The following is a 17,766-nucleotide window of genomic DNA, read 5'->3' on the forward strand; positions in this document are numbered from 1 at the left end:
GGATTCTGTTTTGGCGCCTGGCTCAAAGAATCCCACAGGGGAGCTCAGAGTTGGCGACTTTCTCTTCCGCGGGGGTGGTGAACCCCCTGTAGCGTTTCAGTCCGCGATTCTTCCGCCACACCCTTTATTTATTCAAAAAACTGTACACTCTCTCGCTGGTGTTCTCTCCTGCAACGGAGCTTGCGCAGCGTAGGAGAGAGGGAGATATAGCCCCCCGAGGAAATCTGCACTGTGTGACCCTGCTTTCGTGTGAACTGTTGGGATGAGTTGCGATACTGGCATTTTCTCGAAGCTCTTCCCGGCTTCGCCGTCGGAAGATTCGTCGAGAACCGTCCCGCAAATCCTTCGACCACCGCCTCGCCACGCGTGGCTGCCCTCTCTGTGTTCTGTGTCTGGATTTGTAAAGCTGTCTCCCGCTGGTACTTCTCTTCTCGTTCACTATGGCTGACCTTCGTCCTATTCACTGGTGCTTGTGCTCGCTGCTCGGGCAGCAGCAGTGTCGCTCGCGTGCCTCTTCACTCGTTATCAGGCGGCGTTCTATACGTGCTCTTCTCTCGACCTGCTCTAGCTCACTTGCCCTCTTGCCCCTGCACCAGGAATTCACGGGTTGTGGTGACTCTACTTCGCAGGCAAGACTCTCGTGCGCTTCTTCCGAGTTCTTCGGTTTGCGTACTTCTTCTGTAGGGTCTCCTCCGCTGGCACCGTGTTCTGACTCGCGCTAGGTTCGTCTGTTGGCGTTCCATCTGCTTTTTAGGTGATCTGCGGATTCACACTTTGCGTAGCTGTCGTTGTACAACGTAGTGATGGTAATCAGCATTTATATGCACGTGTCTCGTAGGAACCCCCAGCTGTGTGCGTTGTTCCGCCAGTGCGTGTGACTACTCTCTGGGTCTCTCAGCCGTTTTCGTCCCTTTTCCTTGTTGACGCTTGTTTCTGTCTGTATTTCCCCTGGAGAAGGTGGGGCTCACGTAGAGGGACTTGTGAAATAGCAGATATTACCAGCCGTACGGCTCCTTTGGTGGCTTCTTCTCTGGTGTGCTTCTGTCGCCTTGATTGTCGTGCAAGCTGTAAGCCTTGCCTTTCCGGTCGTTTTGGACCATCCGCCCCCGCGTAGGTCTGTCTGTGCCCATGCGAGGCAGGCGAACAGCCTTCTTCTCGCGTCCTGCGCTTCCCTGTTGGCGGTTCGTCGTGCGTCACCGAGATAGTCGCCCTGAGATGCGTGCCGGCCTCGTTAGACTGCCCCTGTGAGAATCGTATTCTTTCGCTTCTTTGCCTCTTCTTTCTCTCGTGGTCCTCTTTTCTCGTTCCCCTGCTGGCTTTCGTTTTCCCTCGCGTGTTCAGTTCTCGGCTCATTCAGCTGACTGCATGCGGAAACTGGAACCGCGGTTTCTGGTGCCGACAGGCAAGTCTCGAGCAGGTATGGGTGTTTCCCTTTCTTTGTGTCCCCCTGAGCCGCCACTTTTACGCGCGCCCCTCCACTTTCCGCTGGTGTGACTTCTCGTTTGGACATCTTGTGATTCTAGAGACACCCCGACTGTATCGCTGTTTTCCTCGGAACGCACAAACTTCACGATTAATTGTATTAACCGTGCACAGCCTTCTGCGACAGTAAGGCAACTGCCGAGCCGTGCGGGCTTGTACAGCTGTACAGCAGCGTGTGGGGATTTCTGCGGCTCTCAGACTCCCTGTCGTGTCTTGGCTCTGGCGTGTTGGCAGGGGAGTCAAGAAGCGAATTCTCGTGTTTCTCAAGGAAAGCGTGAAGAAGGGAGGAGGCTCTCACAGTACGCAAGAGGTTCTCATCGTGTTTGATTTTTCTTGGAGCCGTCCGTCCTCAGGAGGGAGAGAAAGGGAAACAGGTCTGTTTTCTCTGTTCGAACGTGGCCTCTGAAGCAGTGGGAGAAACCGTCAACCGTAAAATTCGCATCGTGCATGCGGACGCCTGTCCATTCGATTCCTTCATCTCCTTTGCACTGGCTCTTCTGCGACGAGACGGAATGGCGAACCCTCGTCTTCTCGCCCCCTGTGGGGAGAGTCCTGCGTCGTGCCTCGTCGCTCCCAAGTCGGCGGCACCCCGCCCTGCGAGAGAGGCGCTCCTGTCCGGCTGTTCATTCGCAGCCTCGCGCGATGCGTCTATCCAGTGCGCCGCACCACCCGCGACCGCTCCAGGCCGTATGCCAAACGCGTTGCCTGCTCAGAAGGGAAAGAATGTGGACTCCACCGCGGCAGCAACCCCCGAGTCGAGTGCGCTCGCAGCCGAGATGCTGCGGCAGGGCCTCTTCAGCGTCCGCGTCGCTGGACGGTATCGGGCGGAACTGATCGGGGCCTGCCTCTTCATGCGGCACGGCGCGCGGACTCCGAAAGAGAATCTCTTGATCTCGGCCGGCCCAGACTCCCGCCGGCCTTCCCCGTCGGTGGACAGAGCCGAGTCGCCCTCGGAAGAGGACAGCCGAAAAATCGACAGCTCCTCTTCAAAACTCCAGAAATCAGAGTCGGCGGTGGCGGCGGACGACTTGGAGCCGCAGGCGAAAAGACTGCAAGAAGCAGGCGAGGGGGGCGACATGCGAGTCCAAAACAGCGTACAGAATGGAGAACCGCCATGCGGCGAAAGGCCTCGCGTTTCGCGGGACGTAGCGGGAGGGAAGCCGGCGGCGAGCCCAGACTTGCTGGCAGCTGATACGCAAGTCGATTTGGAGACTCCGCATTCTGCAGGTGGTTTCCCAAGACGAGACACGCCAGGCCTTGTGTGTGGCGACAGAGAGGGTGACCTCGAGGTTTCGAATGGCCCAGAGAATGTCTTCTTAGGCGATGTCGCGGGTCCGCGCGCGCAGATGTTGCGGCCGGAGACAGGCGCCCCGTTGAGTGCCTCGAGTCCAGTGAGCGCTCCGGATTCAGGCGCGCCTTCTGCAGGATGCCCCTCGCCCGCTGCGGATCCTGGCTGTAAGACAGCGAAGAGCGCCGCCCCGGCAACTGGAACAGAGAGAAGAGCCGCCGCGCTGGCTGCTGCTGGGACCGACGGCGCCCACTTCGCGAGTGCATCTCGCGAGATATCTCCGCCGAGCTCGGTTCTCGCATGCTCGGAGGCAACGGCAGACGCGACTGCGGGCGCCTCAGCGGCGCCCTGCTTAGGCGCAGAGAAGCGTTTGGAAGGAACGGCTCGGGGCGTCGTTGCCAGCTTGCCGGAAACCGTTGAAGAACGCGGAGGGGCGGGGAGGGCGACTTCGCGGCCGCCGAAAGAAAGCAGCCTTGAGAAGAGAGGCACGTGCGAATCCTTCAGTGTCGCCACTGGAGGAGGGAGGGTGCGTGCGTCCTGTGTGGACCCTGCGTGCATGCAGCCGGACGGATCGGCGGCTTTTCCAGGCGACTCTCTGCGGAAGAACGCGACAGGCACGAAACGGAAAGCAAACAGCACGCCTGGCGTGTGCACGTGTGGACTGGTGTCGACGGGCACTCCTGGCGCGCAGCCTGGCAGTGGCAGATTTCACACACAGTCGAGGACTTCAACCTTGCCTTTCCTGGCGTCGCTCCCCGTTCCTGTGTCTCCTCAGTCTCCAGACCCCACATCCACCGCGTCTTCGTCTTCCTCCACCCCTATCTCGTCTCGCTCGCGGTCCTGTTCCTCCGGAACGGAGGCGCTCGTCGCCTGCGCGTCGGCGCACACCTGGCGCGCTGCTTCTCCGGGGAACTTTGAGAGGGGGCCGGAAGGGCGACCGCCTGCGTGTGCTCAGAACGACGGCTTCGACAAAGCCTTTCCCGCGGAGTCCTCTCCTTCCGGATCGCCGTCCCGCGCGCCGCCCGGCGACGGCCGAGCTGTCTCTTCCCTCGCGTCCGTGCTTCCGGGTTCTCACGCCGCAGAGATCTCGGCCCGAACCGGCGCGCCTCTCGCGCCGGTTCGGGCCCTCGCGAGCTCGCCGTCTGCGTGGCCGTTTAACTGCGCGCCTGGACTGCTCACGGCAGCGGGCTGGCAACAGGCCGCATGCATCGGCTGTGCGCTGCGGCGGACGCAGCGCATCATTTTGAGGAACGCCTTCCTGCGCGAGCGCCTGGCGAAGCTGGAGAGGGAAGAAGCCCAAGAAGGCGGTCAACAGACCCTGCGCTCTCTTCACACACAAGAGCCCCATTCTGGCGAGACGCAGAGAGCTTGCCGGCGCCACAGGGGAAGTGACAGTCCCCGAGGTCCCCGCGAAACGCTGCAGCGGGAAGCCTGGCAGCAGACAGACAGTGCTTGCGCGGGCGCGCCGACAAAGGTTGCCTCCCAGTCAGGTGGTTCGAGCGCCTTATCGCCTCTTGCGTCTGCATGCGCGCGAACCTGTGCTGGCGAGTCTTCTCTGGCAGCGCCCGAGCCTGCGGTTTCCTGGCTGTCTCAGTCTGACACTTTGTCTCTCCACTGCGTTGAACCGTCCTGTTCTTCGATTTCGAACTGGGAGTCAAGCATGGCCTCCGTTCTTCACGTCTCCGCTGGTGTCTCGCCTGCTAATTCTTCCGACCCTCCTCGCCCTGGCGATCCGAGCTGTACCCTTGCGTGTCGCCAGTCCGACTCTGGGGTCCGCATCCGCAGCTTCGCGGGCGACCGTCAACCCGTCTGTCCTTCAGTTTCTGCTCGGGATCCGCCCCTCAGGGAAGGCGAGATGAGGGACCGCACCTCGCCGGTCTCTGGTCGTCCCCGGGGCGAGTCGGATCGCCAGGTTCCTCCAGGATCCTCAGAGACTCCGCCGCTCTCAGCCGTTGCTCCGCGTGCCCCGCCGTCGCCCTCGGCTGTGTCCGGCGAGCTGGGCGAGTGCTCACTCAGCGGCTTGGCTTCCGCTCGAGAGCGCCCCGAAAACGCGCCTTCGCGGGGCGTCGCCGGTGACGCTCTGGAGGGCGCGGCGTTCGTCCTCAATCGACACGCGTCCCTGTTTCTCTGCAGCACAGAGTCGCTGCGGTGTCAACAGACCGCGGCGGGAGTCCTCGCAGGTCTCCTCCACGGGCCGGCGATCTTTCGCGAGTCCCAGGGCGGCTGCGCGTGCGCCGCGAGCGGGGATCGGCCTTCCTGGTCACTTCAGAAGAACACTGCGTGCCTGCCTCTCGACACGTGTAACGAGTCGCCTTCCGCGCTCCTCGTCACGCCCGCGAGCGGCCAAAGCGCCGCGCCTCGGCACGTCGGGCAAGCGACGAGCAGCGTCGAAGAAAGACTCGCCCCTGGAGGGAAAAACCCGAGCGGTGCGGCGTGTCTCGACGCCGCGACGCGAGGCACCACGGAGGCGAAGGAAGAGCTCGGCGGCGATGCCACCCACCGTGAAGCGGAGATGCGCACCGGGAGATCGTCGCTGTGCAAAGAGAACAAGAGAGGAAGCGAAGAGGCGCCGGCTGATTGGCGAGCCGGCAAAGAGGCCGTGGCGAGCTGCGGCGACGGAGACAGGGTGGAGAAGCAGTGTGTGGAGATCAACGGCAAGGAAGCGCTCATTGCGGGCGGGAGGGAACACCCGAGGGACGGGAAAGAGCGGAACGCGAGCAACAGTCGCGATCTCTGCTCGCGAGAAGAGGCGGGAAACCCTCCGGGACCTGCGAGGTCTAGCTTTCCATTCGCGTCCGGGTTGCCTCTTTCTTCAGCGACATCGGACTTCCCCAGCCTCCACGTCGCCGCTTCGGGGTCTCCACTCGCCTTCGCGCTGAAAGCGAAGAGTCAAATTGTGAAGCTTCTCAAGCAGCGGACACTCGCGCAGTCGGCCTGCTACCAGAGAGCATGCATGCAGGTAGGGCAAGAGGAAGTTATAGCGTGGTTTCGCAGATCTGCCGTCGCAGCTGAGGTGGGGGTGGCGGGGCGCTTCGAATCCCCCCGTTTCGCGCCGCGAGAGGCTCGTCGGCTGTCCACCGTCAAGTGTGCGTGCATGTTTTCGGGAGAAAAGCTGGTGAGTTTTCGCGAGGTGTCGCGAGTCGCGAATGCAGAAGACAGAGCACCAGAGAGAGAATCGAAAGCGGTCAGTGTTTTGTTTTCTGCACATGTTCTCGCATCTTTGCCAAGACCTCTTCACAAGAGACGCCTCCTGTGTGTGCGTCTTTTTGCGCAGCTGCGTGCAGAGTCCGATCTGCTGCGGCAGCTGACGGGGTGGGAGGAGAAGGCGGGGTTGAAGGTCATGAAGAAATTCGTCTCCTCGTACAGCACCTATCTCTTTCACGGTGTGCCGCCTCCTCCACTGAGTAACGGCGCGTTCCACTTCGCTCCGGGAGCTCCAGACGCGCCGACGACTGCCTCCTTCGCCACGTCTTGCGGGGACATCTCGCGTCAGTCTTCTGTCCTTTCTCACTTTGACGAGGCGCATGCAGCGTCGGCCTCGCCGGCGTCTTTCTCCCAGCAGCGGTCCTCTTCCCCGTCGCAGGTCGCGGGGATCCTGGGGCCGAGGCGAGCGGCGCGGAGCGAAGAGCCCAGCGAGGGAGAGGAGACGGGGGAGCGGGCGGGCGGAGGGAGTGAGGGAAGCCGAGACCCGCGAGAGGCAGACGCGAACGGGGCGCGAGACTCTGGAGCAGGCGGGAAGAGTGGCGAGCAGGGCGAGGATCTCGAGAGGAAGCCCGAGGCAAGAGAGAGACAGCTGCCGCAAGGGGAGGGTGAAGACAGCCAGTGCAAAGAAGGAAGTGGGGAAAAGGAGACACCGGGGGGCGCGGCGTCGGCCTCGCTGCTGCAAGCGATTTTTCTTGGAGCCGACGTCATCACGCGTCTTCAATTCGGCGAGGAAGAAGAAGTGGGTTGGCGGGCAGGGGGAATCTCTCTCCTCGAACTCACGGGGCGTCTTGAGCAGATGGCTGATTGGTGTCTCGCGCGCGAAGAAAGCTGCCACGCGCAGAGACCTCAGGAGAGCCAAGCAGCGCAGGCGTGCGGAGCGACGCGTCCTGGCGCAGAAGACACGCGCAAGGACGGAGAGAGAGAAGTCGAGCTAGAGACCGAGACCGGGCGAAACGCGGAAGGCAGAGAGGGGGAGACAGACATTAGCACGAAAGGAGAGGAAGAGCGAGCGGACGAGCACGAGGAGGCGGCCGACTCCCAACCGCCGTTGCTGCAGATCTTTGTGACTCACCAGTCCGCACTGCTGGCTCTTCAAGGTGCCCTGGGTGTACAGACAGAGGACCTCCATGTGCCGCCGTTCGGGTGTTACATCTCTGCCGAATTGCTTCGTCTCTGCCCGTCTTCCGCGGGTGACGAGTGGTCTTCTGGTTGCGTGTGGGAAGAAGCGGACGGAGGCGCGCAGGAGCGCCCGGACGGACGACGAGACACCACAGAACGCGTGGAGAGGACGTTTTTGCAGAAAGAAGAGAGAGAGGCTTTGCCGCGTCCTCCAAGACCGGCCGTCTCATCGGCGCCGACCGGAGAAGATGGTCGCTGCGCTGCCGACCTTCCCGTTCCGGATGGCGAGGCTCGGGACCACACGCCCCGTGATTCGGACCTCGATGGCGCTGGAGAGAACAAGAGTGGCGATCCGTGTTCTTCTTTCTCTCCTCTGCATGCGATTTCTGGATGTGAGACCCAACTGTTCTGTGCCAGTACGCCGAGAAATGCGCTTGTCAGTGAATCGTCTATCTCTCGTTCGCTCGCTTCCAACATTGCCAGTCTTGAGGCGGAGAGCGCAGAAGGTTCGCGTACTCCGGCGAATGAAAAGAAATCTGCACGGTACCCATCCAGCGCGAGGAAAGCAGACTTCTTGCATCTCTCCTCTTCCGCGTCATCCTGCACTCCTGCGAAAGCGTCACCATCCTCTCGCCCGTTTCCAGACGTCTCAAGTTTACCTTCTTCCCCCTCTGGGCCGTCGTCGCGTCGCCCGCTTGCGTTCCCGCATCCGCTCTTGGAGCGTCGCACCAGTCCGCAGCCGATAGAAGCTCGGAAAAAGCATCCCGGGTGTCTCGTTCGGTGGACCTTCAATGGAGTTCATCCGGTTGTTCTTCCTCCCAGTCTCCGTTGCAGGCTTCCGATCCAGCGCCTCTCGTCCTTCGCCGACTCTTCGGGTGCGTCTTTCCCTTCTCCGGCGAGGTCGGCTCGGCGAAGCACGAGCGAGCGAGAAACGACGCGAGAGAACGAAGGGAGAGAACGCTCGGCGCAACTGGCCGACCGGTTGCAGCAAGCTCTTCAAGAGAGGGGGGAGAGGCTCTACGCCCTTCAACACTGCGCAGCAGCGGCGGAGTACGCAGCGGCAGATGCTCAAGTGCGCAGCGCTCTGGCGGAGGAAGACAATTTGTCGCTGTGTCGGTCTGCGTCGCCCCGTCTCAAGCACGGCGAAGGGGGGGTAAGGACGCAGGAGGAACTGACCGGTGGCCTTGAGAGGCATGGCTGTGTTATGCAGGGATTGTCGGAAGGGGGGAACAGGAAAGGCGACGCGTGTTGCTCCGCATCGCAGGTCAGACCCGTAGATCCGTCCGAACTCACGCAGTTTCTCTGCAGGCGAATGCCGTGCTTCTGCTTCCACTGTCTCCAGAGAGCTGAGAGACGGCTGGGGATCCGCAGGCAGAGAAAGGAGAAGGGGGAGAGCGAGACAACGAGACTGGCTGAGACGGAGCCGGGGAAAAAGACAGAGGAAGAAGGGTCCAGGTTGACAACGAAATGTGCGAGACAATTTGAAGAGGAAACACAGGACAAGGACTATGTCTACGATGAGGATGAACTCGATTTGGAAACATGTAATATTGTTGAACTGGACCGCCTTGTGGCGTTCCTCGATGAACGAGTTGCCAAGTATGGCATGCCTATCCCTATCGGGGATGACTCACGGAGACACCGGGAGCTCGTGTTTCACGGTCTCGCCGGAGGCCCGAAGGACGACGCCGAGGGTAAGAGAAGAGACGCGAAACAAGCCACGCGGTAGATCGTGGAAATAGTAACGGCGGGGAAGAGAAGACGAAACGCTTCGGTGCACGTGCCTTTCTGAAGTTCAAGAAACGCCGGAGCACCGGGTTTCTGCGCCAGAATGGCCACAGAAAAGTCGGGGGGAACATGCGGCGCGGCATGTGGAACAAGTCCTTCTCTGCGTCACAGCCGAGACCACGTCACCTCATTCCACGGGTAGACGGAAAGAAAACAACGCCGTACATGACAGAGACTGGAAGGGCGTGGCGTGTATAGGAAGAAGCAGAGGAGAAAAATTCGACGACGTGTCGGGCATAGTGGAACTGAGGGCGACAGGCTGGGCGTCCTTCCGACAGGCCTCCCGAAGCTGGTCAAGCAGGCGGTTGCTTGCCAAGGCAACACGGCGATAGGCGTGTGGGACTGTTCACCGGGAGATGCTCTCAGCTCGACTGGTAGCGAGAAGAGCTGTTCTTGTTCGGTGTCTGTGCAATAAGGTGGGAGTGGGTGTGTTCTACGGAGTAAGAACTGTCATCGCGGCTGCCTGCCGTACGAAAGAAACTGAATCACAGGAAAATCGTGCACAAATATGTGTGTGCAACCATTCCTTTGGATGTCGAAGAAACAGCAGGGCGTGACGCCACTTGTGTTGGGCTAGGACAAGGTGTACTTGCATTCGCTAGAAACTCGTGGTAGCGGTGGATGTGGATTTCGGGAATCTCTTCCTCCTGTGAAACGGACAAAGAGAATGTAATGATCCCGCATTGGGCGTCGTAAAGGCAGCAGAGTGTAGAAAACATTCAAAATCCTCCGCCGGCTCGTGTTTCTTCTTTGTGCGGTCGACTCTTTCGACCGCACAAAAAAGGGTGCGAATGATCCGCCGCAGGGACGGTCGAAATGTTGCCGATTTTGCTTCTTTGTCACTTTCTGCTGAGTGTGTTTCTATTTTTGTGTTCTTTGAGCTGAAGACAGCGTCGTCCCTGAGTGTCCGTCAAGAGGTTTTTTTGCTTTCGCATTTCAAGGCAAGGGGCTTCACCCGAATCCCCTCAAAAGTGTATCTTACATAATTTTTTCAGAAACTTTCGAGCAACTTCAGCGGTCGTGATTGTGACACCGTATTTCGCGTTGGAACGCCTTCCTGGCGTGTTCTTTGCTGACGAGGCCGGATCCATCTTCCGCAGTTCCCTGAAAGGACTGCAGGGTCACGTCCGTTTCTTCACTGGAACGTGAAGTCTCTGCCGTGCGGAGCCGTGGTTGGACGCGTGGGTGTCCATGTCATCTGCAACAAAAACTCATCGTTGCATATCGACGTGGTTTCAGGAGATGAGAGGAGGATTTCATTAAAACTACGGTGGTCAGTGCCAAGAAGAGGAAAGGCCTTGAATCTTATGTCGGCGGACGCGGGTTTTGGATACAAGACCAAGCGGAACTAGAGTTGGCTATCGCCATATGAGACAAATCGCAGTGTATTTCTATACTGTAGTGTTATTTCCCTCCGACTAGAACCTCGAGGTGCCTTTGTTCATCTAGGTTTTTTTAGTTTGACTTGCAACTGGTAACGCTGTCCCATGGGCGAGACGAAAGCTGCATTCACATTCTGTTGGATCCCGTTGATCTTAAACAGGCAAAAGATCACACCTTTTAAAGTTGACAATTGGGAACGACACCACACTTCAGAACAGAAGGGAAAACGCCGGTTAAGCTACTGCCGCTTTTTTTGTGTAGGCGCCAATGCCAGACACTCGCTACGGCGGGAAGCCTAGGCACGGATTTTTGCCGTAATACATTTTCGCGAACGGAATGGTTCCTCTGGATGTAGGAGAAAGAAACGCGAGGCTGTGTTACGCTGTATATCAGAGCGCTCTATAGTTCTTATGGTTTGGACGCCCCCTTCAAAGGCGGCGCAGCTAAACCGCCGGACTGTATGTGAGAAGGCTCAAGCGCGTTTCAAGCATTTGCTACAACTCGGTACGAGAATGTATTGCTTTACCGAACTAAACCTACTAGAGAAGCCTTCAAGGAGGCAACGCGGAAACGCTCCGGATAGTAGAAATTTATGGGGGCTGTCCGGCGGCCCAGCAATGGCTGCTATGAGCATTTCGAATGTGTTTCACTTGTTTTTCACGGACGTTTGGATCATGAAGAGGTTTCATACACAGCACGCCAGCTGGCCAGTGTAAAAAATGCATTTTTCCAGCAAACGAAACGAACTTCTGAAAAGCAGGGAGAGAACAGTGAAAGGAATATCAGGTCGAGTAATAAACAAGGCCTGAGTTCAGCTGCATGCTAAGTAGCGCAGACTGTAACAGCATCTGCTCAAACGCAAGTTGATATGTGGCAAGCGTACACTACATATATAACATGTTTCCCCGCATTACCAGGGCCTTCTAAATATGATCTCCCCACTCTCATGCATGGCGATGAGGCTGCTCGGCCTTCCCACGTGACCCTCGTGCAGTTCCAGAAATTGAGCATTTTCGTGTTTGTCCCATCTGCTACGAGCGAGCAAATGGTGTCGGCATTCCTCGGCGATGGCAGCGATCCGCTAGAGAGAAAGTCGGCTTGATGACAGTCTCTTTATCTTCCTGACTTGCACGAACGTGAAAATCCAGATATACTGTAGTTTCACGAGACTTGCTGCCGCGGGGGAGACATCCACCTTGTGAAGCTAGATTGAAGGCGGCAAGCGGCCGGAGACCAATCCGTGACTGTAGCGAGTACGTCGACTTTCGTAGCACCAATGGTGATGGGCATCTGACGTCTGAGATTCGTGACTAAAATTTATGGATCGAGTCGCCTGTGTTTGCAGATGATCGCGACAAAGAAGCGTAGAGAGAGAGCGCTGCGAAGTGGTTACTGAACGATTCCTCCGAATCCGCCCTCCCAGGAGATGAAGGCCAAGTAACTTAGAAGTCCTAATTTGCTCCAGTAATCCCCCCTTTTTTTCTGCGTCACGCTTGTCTCCTACCGCCGTTGGTGACAGTAGTCGCGAAGGTTATCCTGATCGATACGCGCGGCACAACGAACGACATCGTGCGGGAGATTACCGAGGGCGATACGTAGAGTGGACGCCATGCGTCCGTATCAAATCCTCTGGACGGCCATAGCCGCTTGTAGTTGTCCACCAAGAAAGGCAAATATAGAAGAAGCTCATCCACGCATTACCTTCGACAACATACGGATAGCCATGGAGTATGCATTTCGACATTGAACTAGCAAAGGATTGGTACGGGCGAACTGGATTATGTTTTCTCACTCTCAAGTTGATGTGCTGCAGCACTCCATTGCGAAGCTCCATCTGCTTGATTTCCCCCTGCGAGTAGGCGAAACCGAGGAAATGACAATGTAGTCACCAGTAAACTCGGGACGCGCCCCTGTCTCGCCTTAACACAAGACGTTCGCTGTTCAATTAGTGTCAGGCCTTGCCGCATGCAAGCGATGGCCTTTTGTCCGTGTGAAGCCAGGAGCTACAGGATTTCTACAAACAATTGAAAAGAGCACCTGTATTTCTGCTGGGAAGACTCCTAGATAACGAAAGGAACAGTTTGGACTCTACGCAGTTTCGACCTCTACAAGAGCAGAAAGCAGGGTGTTGTTCGCTGCAGTTTTCACACGGTTACCGGAAGCCGCATTTTCTGTGCCGACAGTTACCTAACACGAAAACTAACGGGGCCCAGGTTCTTCCCCTATTTGCGTTCGGCCAATCGATCTCGGCTCTTTGAGTGGAGATCTCCTCTATCGTTCAGCGGATTAGTTCGGAAGCAATCACCAGGTGTACCGCCCCAATCGCCCGCGTTCGGTAAGGGGCATCTTGTTCTGTCACGAGGATATAGGCTTACGGACAGCCGCTTGTTAGGAGACAGTAAGTCTCCTCCACATTCGAAATATTTCCCACATTTCTGAGTGCCGTTTTTACCAGCACGCCTTGAAGCAGATCGGGGTTACGAGCCATCTCTATCCGTCAACAGCAGTCAAACGAAACGCTGGCTCGGCAGTTGACGTCGCCGTTGGACTTCTGCGTCAAACGTCAATGCGACTCTTGGGCCATGTGTGCGTGCTTTGGTAAAGCTTTAGCGAAAATATAAGGTTTGCAGCTTTCCGAACCAAGTCTCTCAAGCGCCTTCTTACTCGCAAGGTCGTCAGCATTTTCGCCAGCTCCTGAAGCGGCCTTGTGTCTGTTGCTCTGTTGCATTTATCTTGGAGAATCTTGCTACTTCGATCGCACGCTTCCTGGGTTGCGACGCGTTTTGTCTGAAGGTCCTCTAATTGAGCGACGAGCTGCTGGCGGCGCTCTGCTTGATTCGTGAGCTCCTTGAGAACTTCCCCATGCTCCGAAACCTGTGCTCGACAAAAGTGGGACGGAAAAAACACCCTGCCATTACACAGTGTGGAGCAGTACGAATCCTGGAGGTACCGCGTTTTTTTGTTGAGCATCCGGCGCTCTGTGATTGCGTTGAATCTTCCTCAGCGTGATCGTCTGCCGTCTCTTGGCAGGCGCGTTCAATAGCCCTTTCCCCCTTTTCGTCTTTGCACTTGATGCGGGGCTGTGTCGCTGTCGATTACACAAATGAATACGTGAGCACATTTCTACCGGTAGCTTGCCAAAGTAACTTTGTCGATCGCATGAGATTTGCAGGACATATACATATATATGAATGTGCCTGCATGCGTATCTCGTAATGCCACGAATACGCATGCCGAGGTGTGTGTCTGTACTGGTAGACTTCGGGCTTCCTTATCATCGGAAGGACTTGTAAATCCACACCAGCTGACTGTGAGAGGAAACACCGACTTCCAACTGCTGTGTGCGTGTTCGCGAAGTACCAATCATTCAGAAAAAAGAACGGAATCGGCCTTCTTTGGAAATGCCGCAGGCGTAAATGAGGTTACTCATCCGTACAATATGTGAAAATTGCCTTTCAATCCAATCTTCCTTCATCTCGACTCTCGTTAGCATCTCCTGCAGCTCTTCTTGTAGCTGCTTGAAGGCGTGGCAGAGGTTTGGTAGATACTGATCGAAGGTCTTTTTGAACTTTAGCGTTTGCTGGAAATGTATCCGCCACTCATCGCTCTCGGACAGAAGCAGGCTGTCACCCTCTCCCATGCGACTTCCTGAAGAATGAGTTGAAAGCCCGAAACCCCTCAGCGCCAGCTTACGTTGGTGATGCTTGAGCCTGAGGCGCACACGCTGACCCGCAGAAGAAAGCCAACCACAGACCACCTGTTTCCGGCGGCTGATCACGTCACCCCCAACGTGCTTGCCTGTAGGGTTAGACGAATTTCTCCCACAGAGACAAATTCACTGGAATCTCAAGATACTGTCAGGAAGCCTTTCTGGAACAAGCTCATACAGTCAGCTTTTCTTATGGTTGTGTTTTTTGTCATGGAACCGTTGCAGCAAACAGCGCATATATATAGTTGAGGCACATATCGGCTAAGTGAATATCTGTAGTACACCGCGCCAGGCACCGCGAGCGCAGACACAACTAGGCAGACCACAGAGCATCGGGCACATGAGTAGCATGACAGCGCGCAAAACCCGAAGTTATACGCACGCTCCCTGCAGACAACGAAAGTCATTGTAAAGGAGAGCCAACGGCGACGCTGGGTCGGCCGAACTACGACTGCCCAAGAGATGGAGGTCCTGGTATATACCTCGACTTCTTCCTTCCACTGCTCTCGAGCAAAACTACGCGAGTTCTTGTTGACGGCTGAAGCAGCAAGCTCCCTTTCTTTGGGCTCATTCAACTCCTGGCAAAAGTTTTGCACACAAAAGAAGTGCCGCACCACTCCACTCGAAAGAAAACGTCGCAACACTCGGTCCGTCGGTGTCCTGGCTAGAACGGGATCCGAGAGAGACACTTCTGGATTAGAGAGCAGCCACCTTAGGTCTCATCTTTTCTAGACGCGCTTCGCGATATATCCGTTGACTTACTGTCCTGTGGGGTTCATCTTCGTCGTCCTCGTAGTCCGACGCAAAGAAACCGGAATGCGTGCCGAGATCATTCTTGTGAGCCTCGGCGTAATCTTTTACGTGCTCAGCAGGGTTGTGTGCGTCACCTAGGCATTTTCTGCTGTACGGTTCATAAGTAGCCAATCGTAGGCCCCGATGCTTGACAAGCTGCTCCAGATGCAAAACACAGGAACTCTTCCCCAACATAAAGAGCAGGCTAAGGCAAATTCGCTCCCCCGGTGAAGGCATCGCAAGAGACAACTCTCTGCTTCAATCCACGCACACTCTCCATCGACCCGTGGCAAGGTGTCTTGCACGGGAACCGGGCATCCGCAAGTGTGACAGTAAAGATGTATCCAGCACAGCCAAAAGCATTCTACTTTTCTTCCACTGCTAACTGGAGCCTCAGCTAAAGTAAGGCGTTCTGCTTCTTTATAAGTCGAGCAGATGAAGCGCACCCGTTCTTCTTCGTAGGTTCGCAACAGAGTTCATTTGGGGGATGCAAATAACCCTTGGCCACTCAAGGAGAGATTGCGGTGCATCTGTTATTATGCGCATGCAGGCTCAGAAGACGAGAGTGTCGGCCTACGTGACTTTGAGGTGGTAAATCGCATACCTCCTTCAGCAGCTCATGAAGTACTTTGCAAGGGATGTAACCGCAGCCCTGTGCAATAAACACACGGTTAGCAATCGAACAGGTAGGAGCGACAGACCGGACGGGAACGAATATTCCCAGAGAATCTTCTTTTGGGTGGTTACTGATAAACAGGTGTTGCTATTGCACGTGTCACACTGTTGAAGGTAGACCTCGCCCTCTCGTAATCTCACTAGTCGTCATAAACCACGTTCGAGACGTGTAGGACAGCGTTGTACACACAAATTGAGACCGGTTTGAACCATATTTGCTGAAGATCAGTTCAAAGCGCATAACCAGCGTTGCATTCCGTCTCACATGGAGTGGTTCACCCGTCGGCATGCCTTACCGTTCGTAGACTTGAGACAGATACTTCGATGCCGCACAAATCGAACCCTTGCAGAGCGTCAACTGAAATACAAGAAGCACAGTCAGAAAACACAAAGAAGATCGGCAAGACCATGCAAATGGTTTCCCTACGGAACGCAAACCACCTGTAGATGCAACCCGACCTAAGGTGTTGCCATCTAATTCTGATCTCTCTCTAGTATGTGTTGTGATACGTAGGAATTGAGGTGCCCCTCGCCGCACACAATGATCCTGATCAACTGGTTCCATCTTTCGCCTTAGCCTGGCACACCGACAAGGGAAGGTTTTTGGAATACAGTAGGCAGCATCTTTTCTTTTGGATTTTCATCCACTTTGGAAAACCTCCTTTTTTCGCAGTTCCGGGGTCAATTGCGACGTTTGGCATCAAGTACGCGCTGGAATACGGTGGTACAACACCCGTGTCAGGCTCGCAGCGAACGCACCAATAGCCTCTGTGATTGTCATTGGGTCATCGTCTTTCCTGATCTCGATTTCTTTTCCAAGCAACCGCAGTATGTGGACGACCCACGACTGGTAAAGCTGTAGTTGAGGCTGCGCGTTTCCTCCAGGATGGCAAAAGCTGTACCGCGTCAGACTCTCGAGGTCCCTGATGTATCACGTCAACCACAGCTACAGGGCGTCGGGAACGGTCTTTTTTTCAGTTTTCCACGAGTCTTTACGAAACCATGAGTTGCTCGCTGATGTGCAGTGTACTGGCAAGTCCACAGGAACCCGCATTCACGGAGAGCAGAACACCTGCTATCGCAGCATAACCCTGAAAGATGCATTAGCCACATTAAAAAGAGCTGCGGCGGCTGTAAAACCTGTGAAAGCTGGCACGAGAGTCCAACTGCGGCAAGACGCGATAACGCCAGATGTCAACATGGGGCTGCCGGTCGACACAATGGGCCAAGTTGACCGAGAGGTGATTTCATGACTTGTTATCTTCCGTGAGTGTTGCGGCACACTTCCCGAGAGTTCTAGTCCACGTATAACCTTTTGCGCAGTCCAAAGCGCTCTCACCCGCACTCGAGCAATTTCTCATCACAACTATTGATAACCGACACCAGATTGTAAATCTGTTCACTGTGGCCAACAGCGTCCAGATCAATTTGTGATGACGATCCGACTGAACTCAGAGCACCGCTCATGGTCGAGCTCCCCATACGCCCGCCGGGGTCAATGGTCGGCATTTTGCGGGGTCTTTTCACCAATTAGTAAAACGACAGTCTTCGAGCCACACTTGGTCCGTGGACGATCGTCATGCGCTCCGCGTCCGAGGCACCGCAGTTTTTTTGCAGGCAAGAGCTTGTTCAAGCGACACCGCCCAACAGGTGATGCGTAAACCAATAGTCAACAGGTCGGCTCCTCTGGACTGACACTCGCGCTGTGAACCTCGTCGGACGAAGAACTTCCCACTTTCCCTAGGATGGAATGCGCTGAATTCACATATGCTATCACTCCCTAGAAACCGATCATAGTTCTGTTCACGCCAACGAACATTATAGCAAGGCCCTTGCCCTCTGGCGTCTGGAATGAACTGTTTTGTAACTGGACTACACGCAGAACACTTGTCCGGGCGAACGAGTGTTCTTCTACAAGTTCAAACAGTTTCTAGAGTTCCTGCAGTTTAAATAGCTAAAACCAACTCATGATGTCGGGTAGACAACACGCTGTCAACTTGTGTCCCATCCATGAAGGCCTCATGCAGTGCCAGAATTATACTGCCATGTTTCAGTGGTAGCGGTTGTTCTCCCGGTAGACGAATGCACAATCCGAACAGCTGACTGTGTCCACAGACGATCTCATACGCACATATGGGGTGTCACCCCAGAAAAACCATCATCCGACAATCGAATTTTTTTGGTAGCCTGCCACATTTTCCCAGGGGCCCCAGCTCAATGTCTAGTGCGCCTTTTCTATCAAGCAGAAATGCCTTTCGGTCCCACCATTATCCATTTCCACGTAACGAAATACAATTAAGAATAGCCGAAGACAGCAAGAACACCA

At 55.9% G+C, this 17,766-nt stretch overlaps 2 protein-coding genes across 2 annotated transcripts; one reads left to right on the forward strand and one right to left on the reverse strand.

Moving 5' to 3' along the window:
• Positions 1 to 1,994: 1,994 nt before the first annotated feature.
• On the forward strand, positions 1,995 to 8,822 carry NCLIV_007910 (conserved hypothetical protein; the record flags this gene model as incomplete). The annotated part of the gene is made up of 3 exons (XM_003880303.1): positions 1,995 to 5,885; positions 6,045 to 8,246; positions 8,436 to 8,822. 3 exons carry the CDS (start codon positions 1,995 to 1,997, stop codon positions 8,820 to 8,822), a joined length of 6,480 nt encoding a protein of 2,159 aa, XP_003880352.1.
• A 2,224-nt stretch (positions 8,823 to 11,046) lies between these two features.
• NCLIV_007920 (hypothetical protein) lies at positions 11,047 to 16,949 on the reverse strand (the record flags this gene model as incomplete). The annotated part of the gene is made up of 8 exons (XM_003880304.1): positions 11,047 to 11,112; positions 12,057 to 12,113; positions 12,929 to 13,138; positions 14,456 to 14,551; positions 14,736 to 14,921; positions 15,737 to 15,798; positions 16,200 to 16,363; positions 16,780 to 16,949. 8 exons carry the CDS (start codon positions 16,947 to 16,949, stop codon positions 11,047 to 11,049), a joined length of 1,011 nt encoding a protein of 336 aa, XP_003880353.1.
• Between the last annotated feature and the right edge of the window lie 817 nt (positions 16,950 to 17,766).

Source organism: Neospora caninum, chromosome III (assembly GCF_000208865.1).
Source record: "Neospora caninum Liverpool complete genome, chromosome III".
NCBI lineage: Eukaryota > Apicomplexa > Conoidasida > Eucoccidiorida > Sarcocystidae > Neospora > Neospora caninum.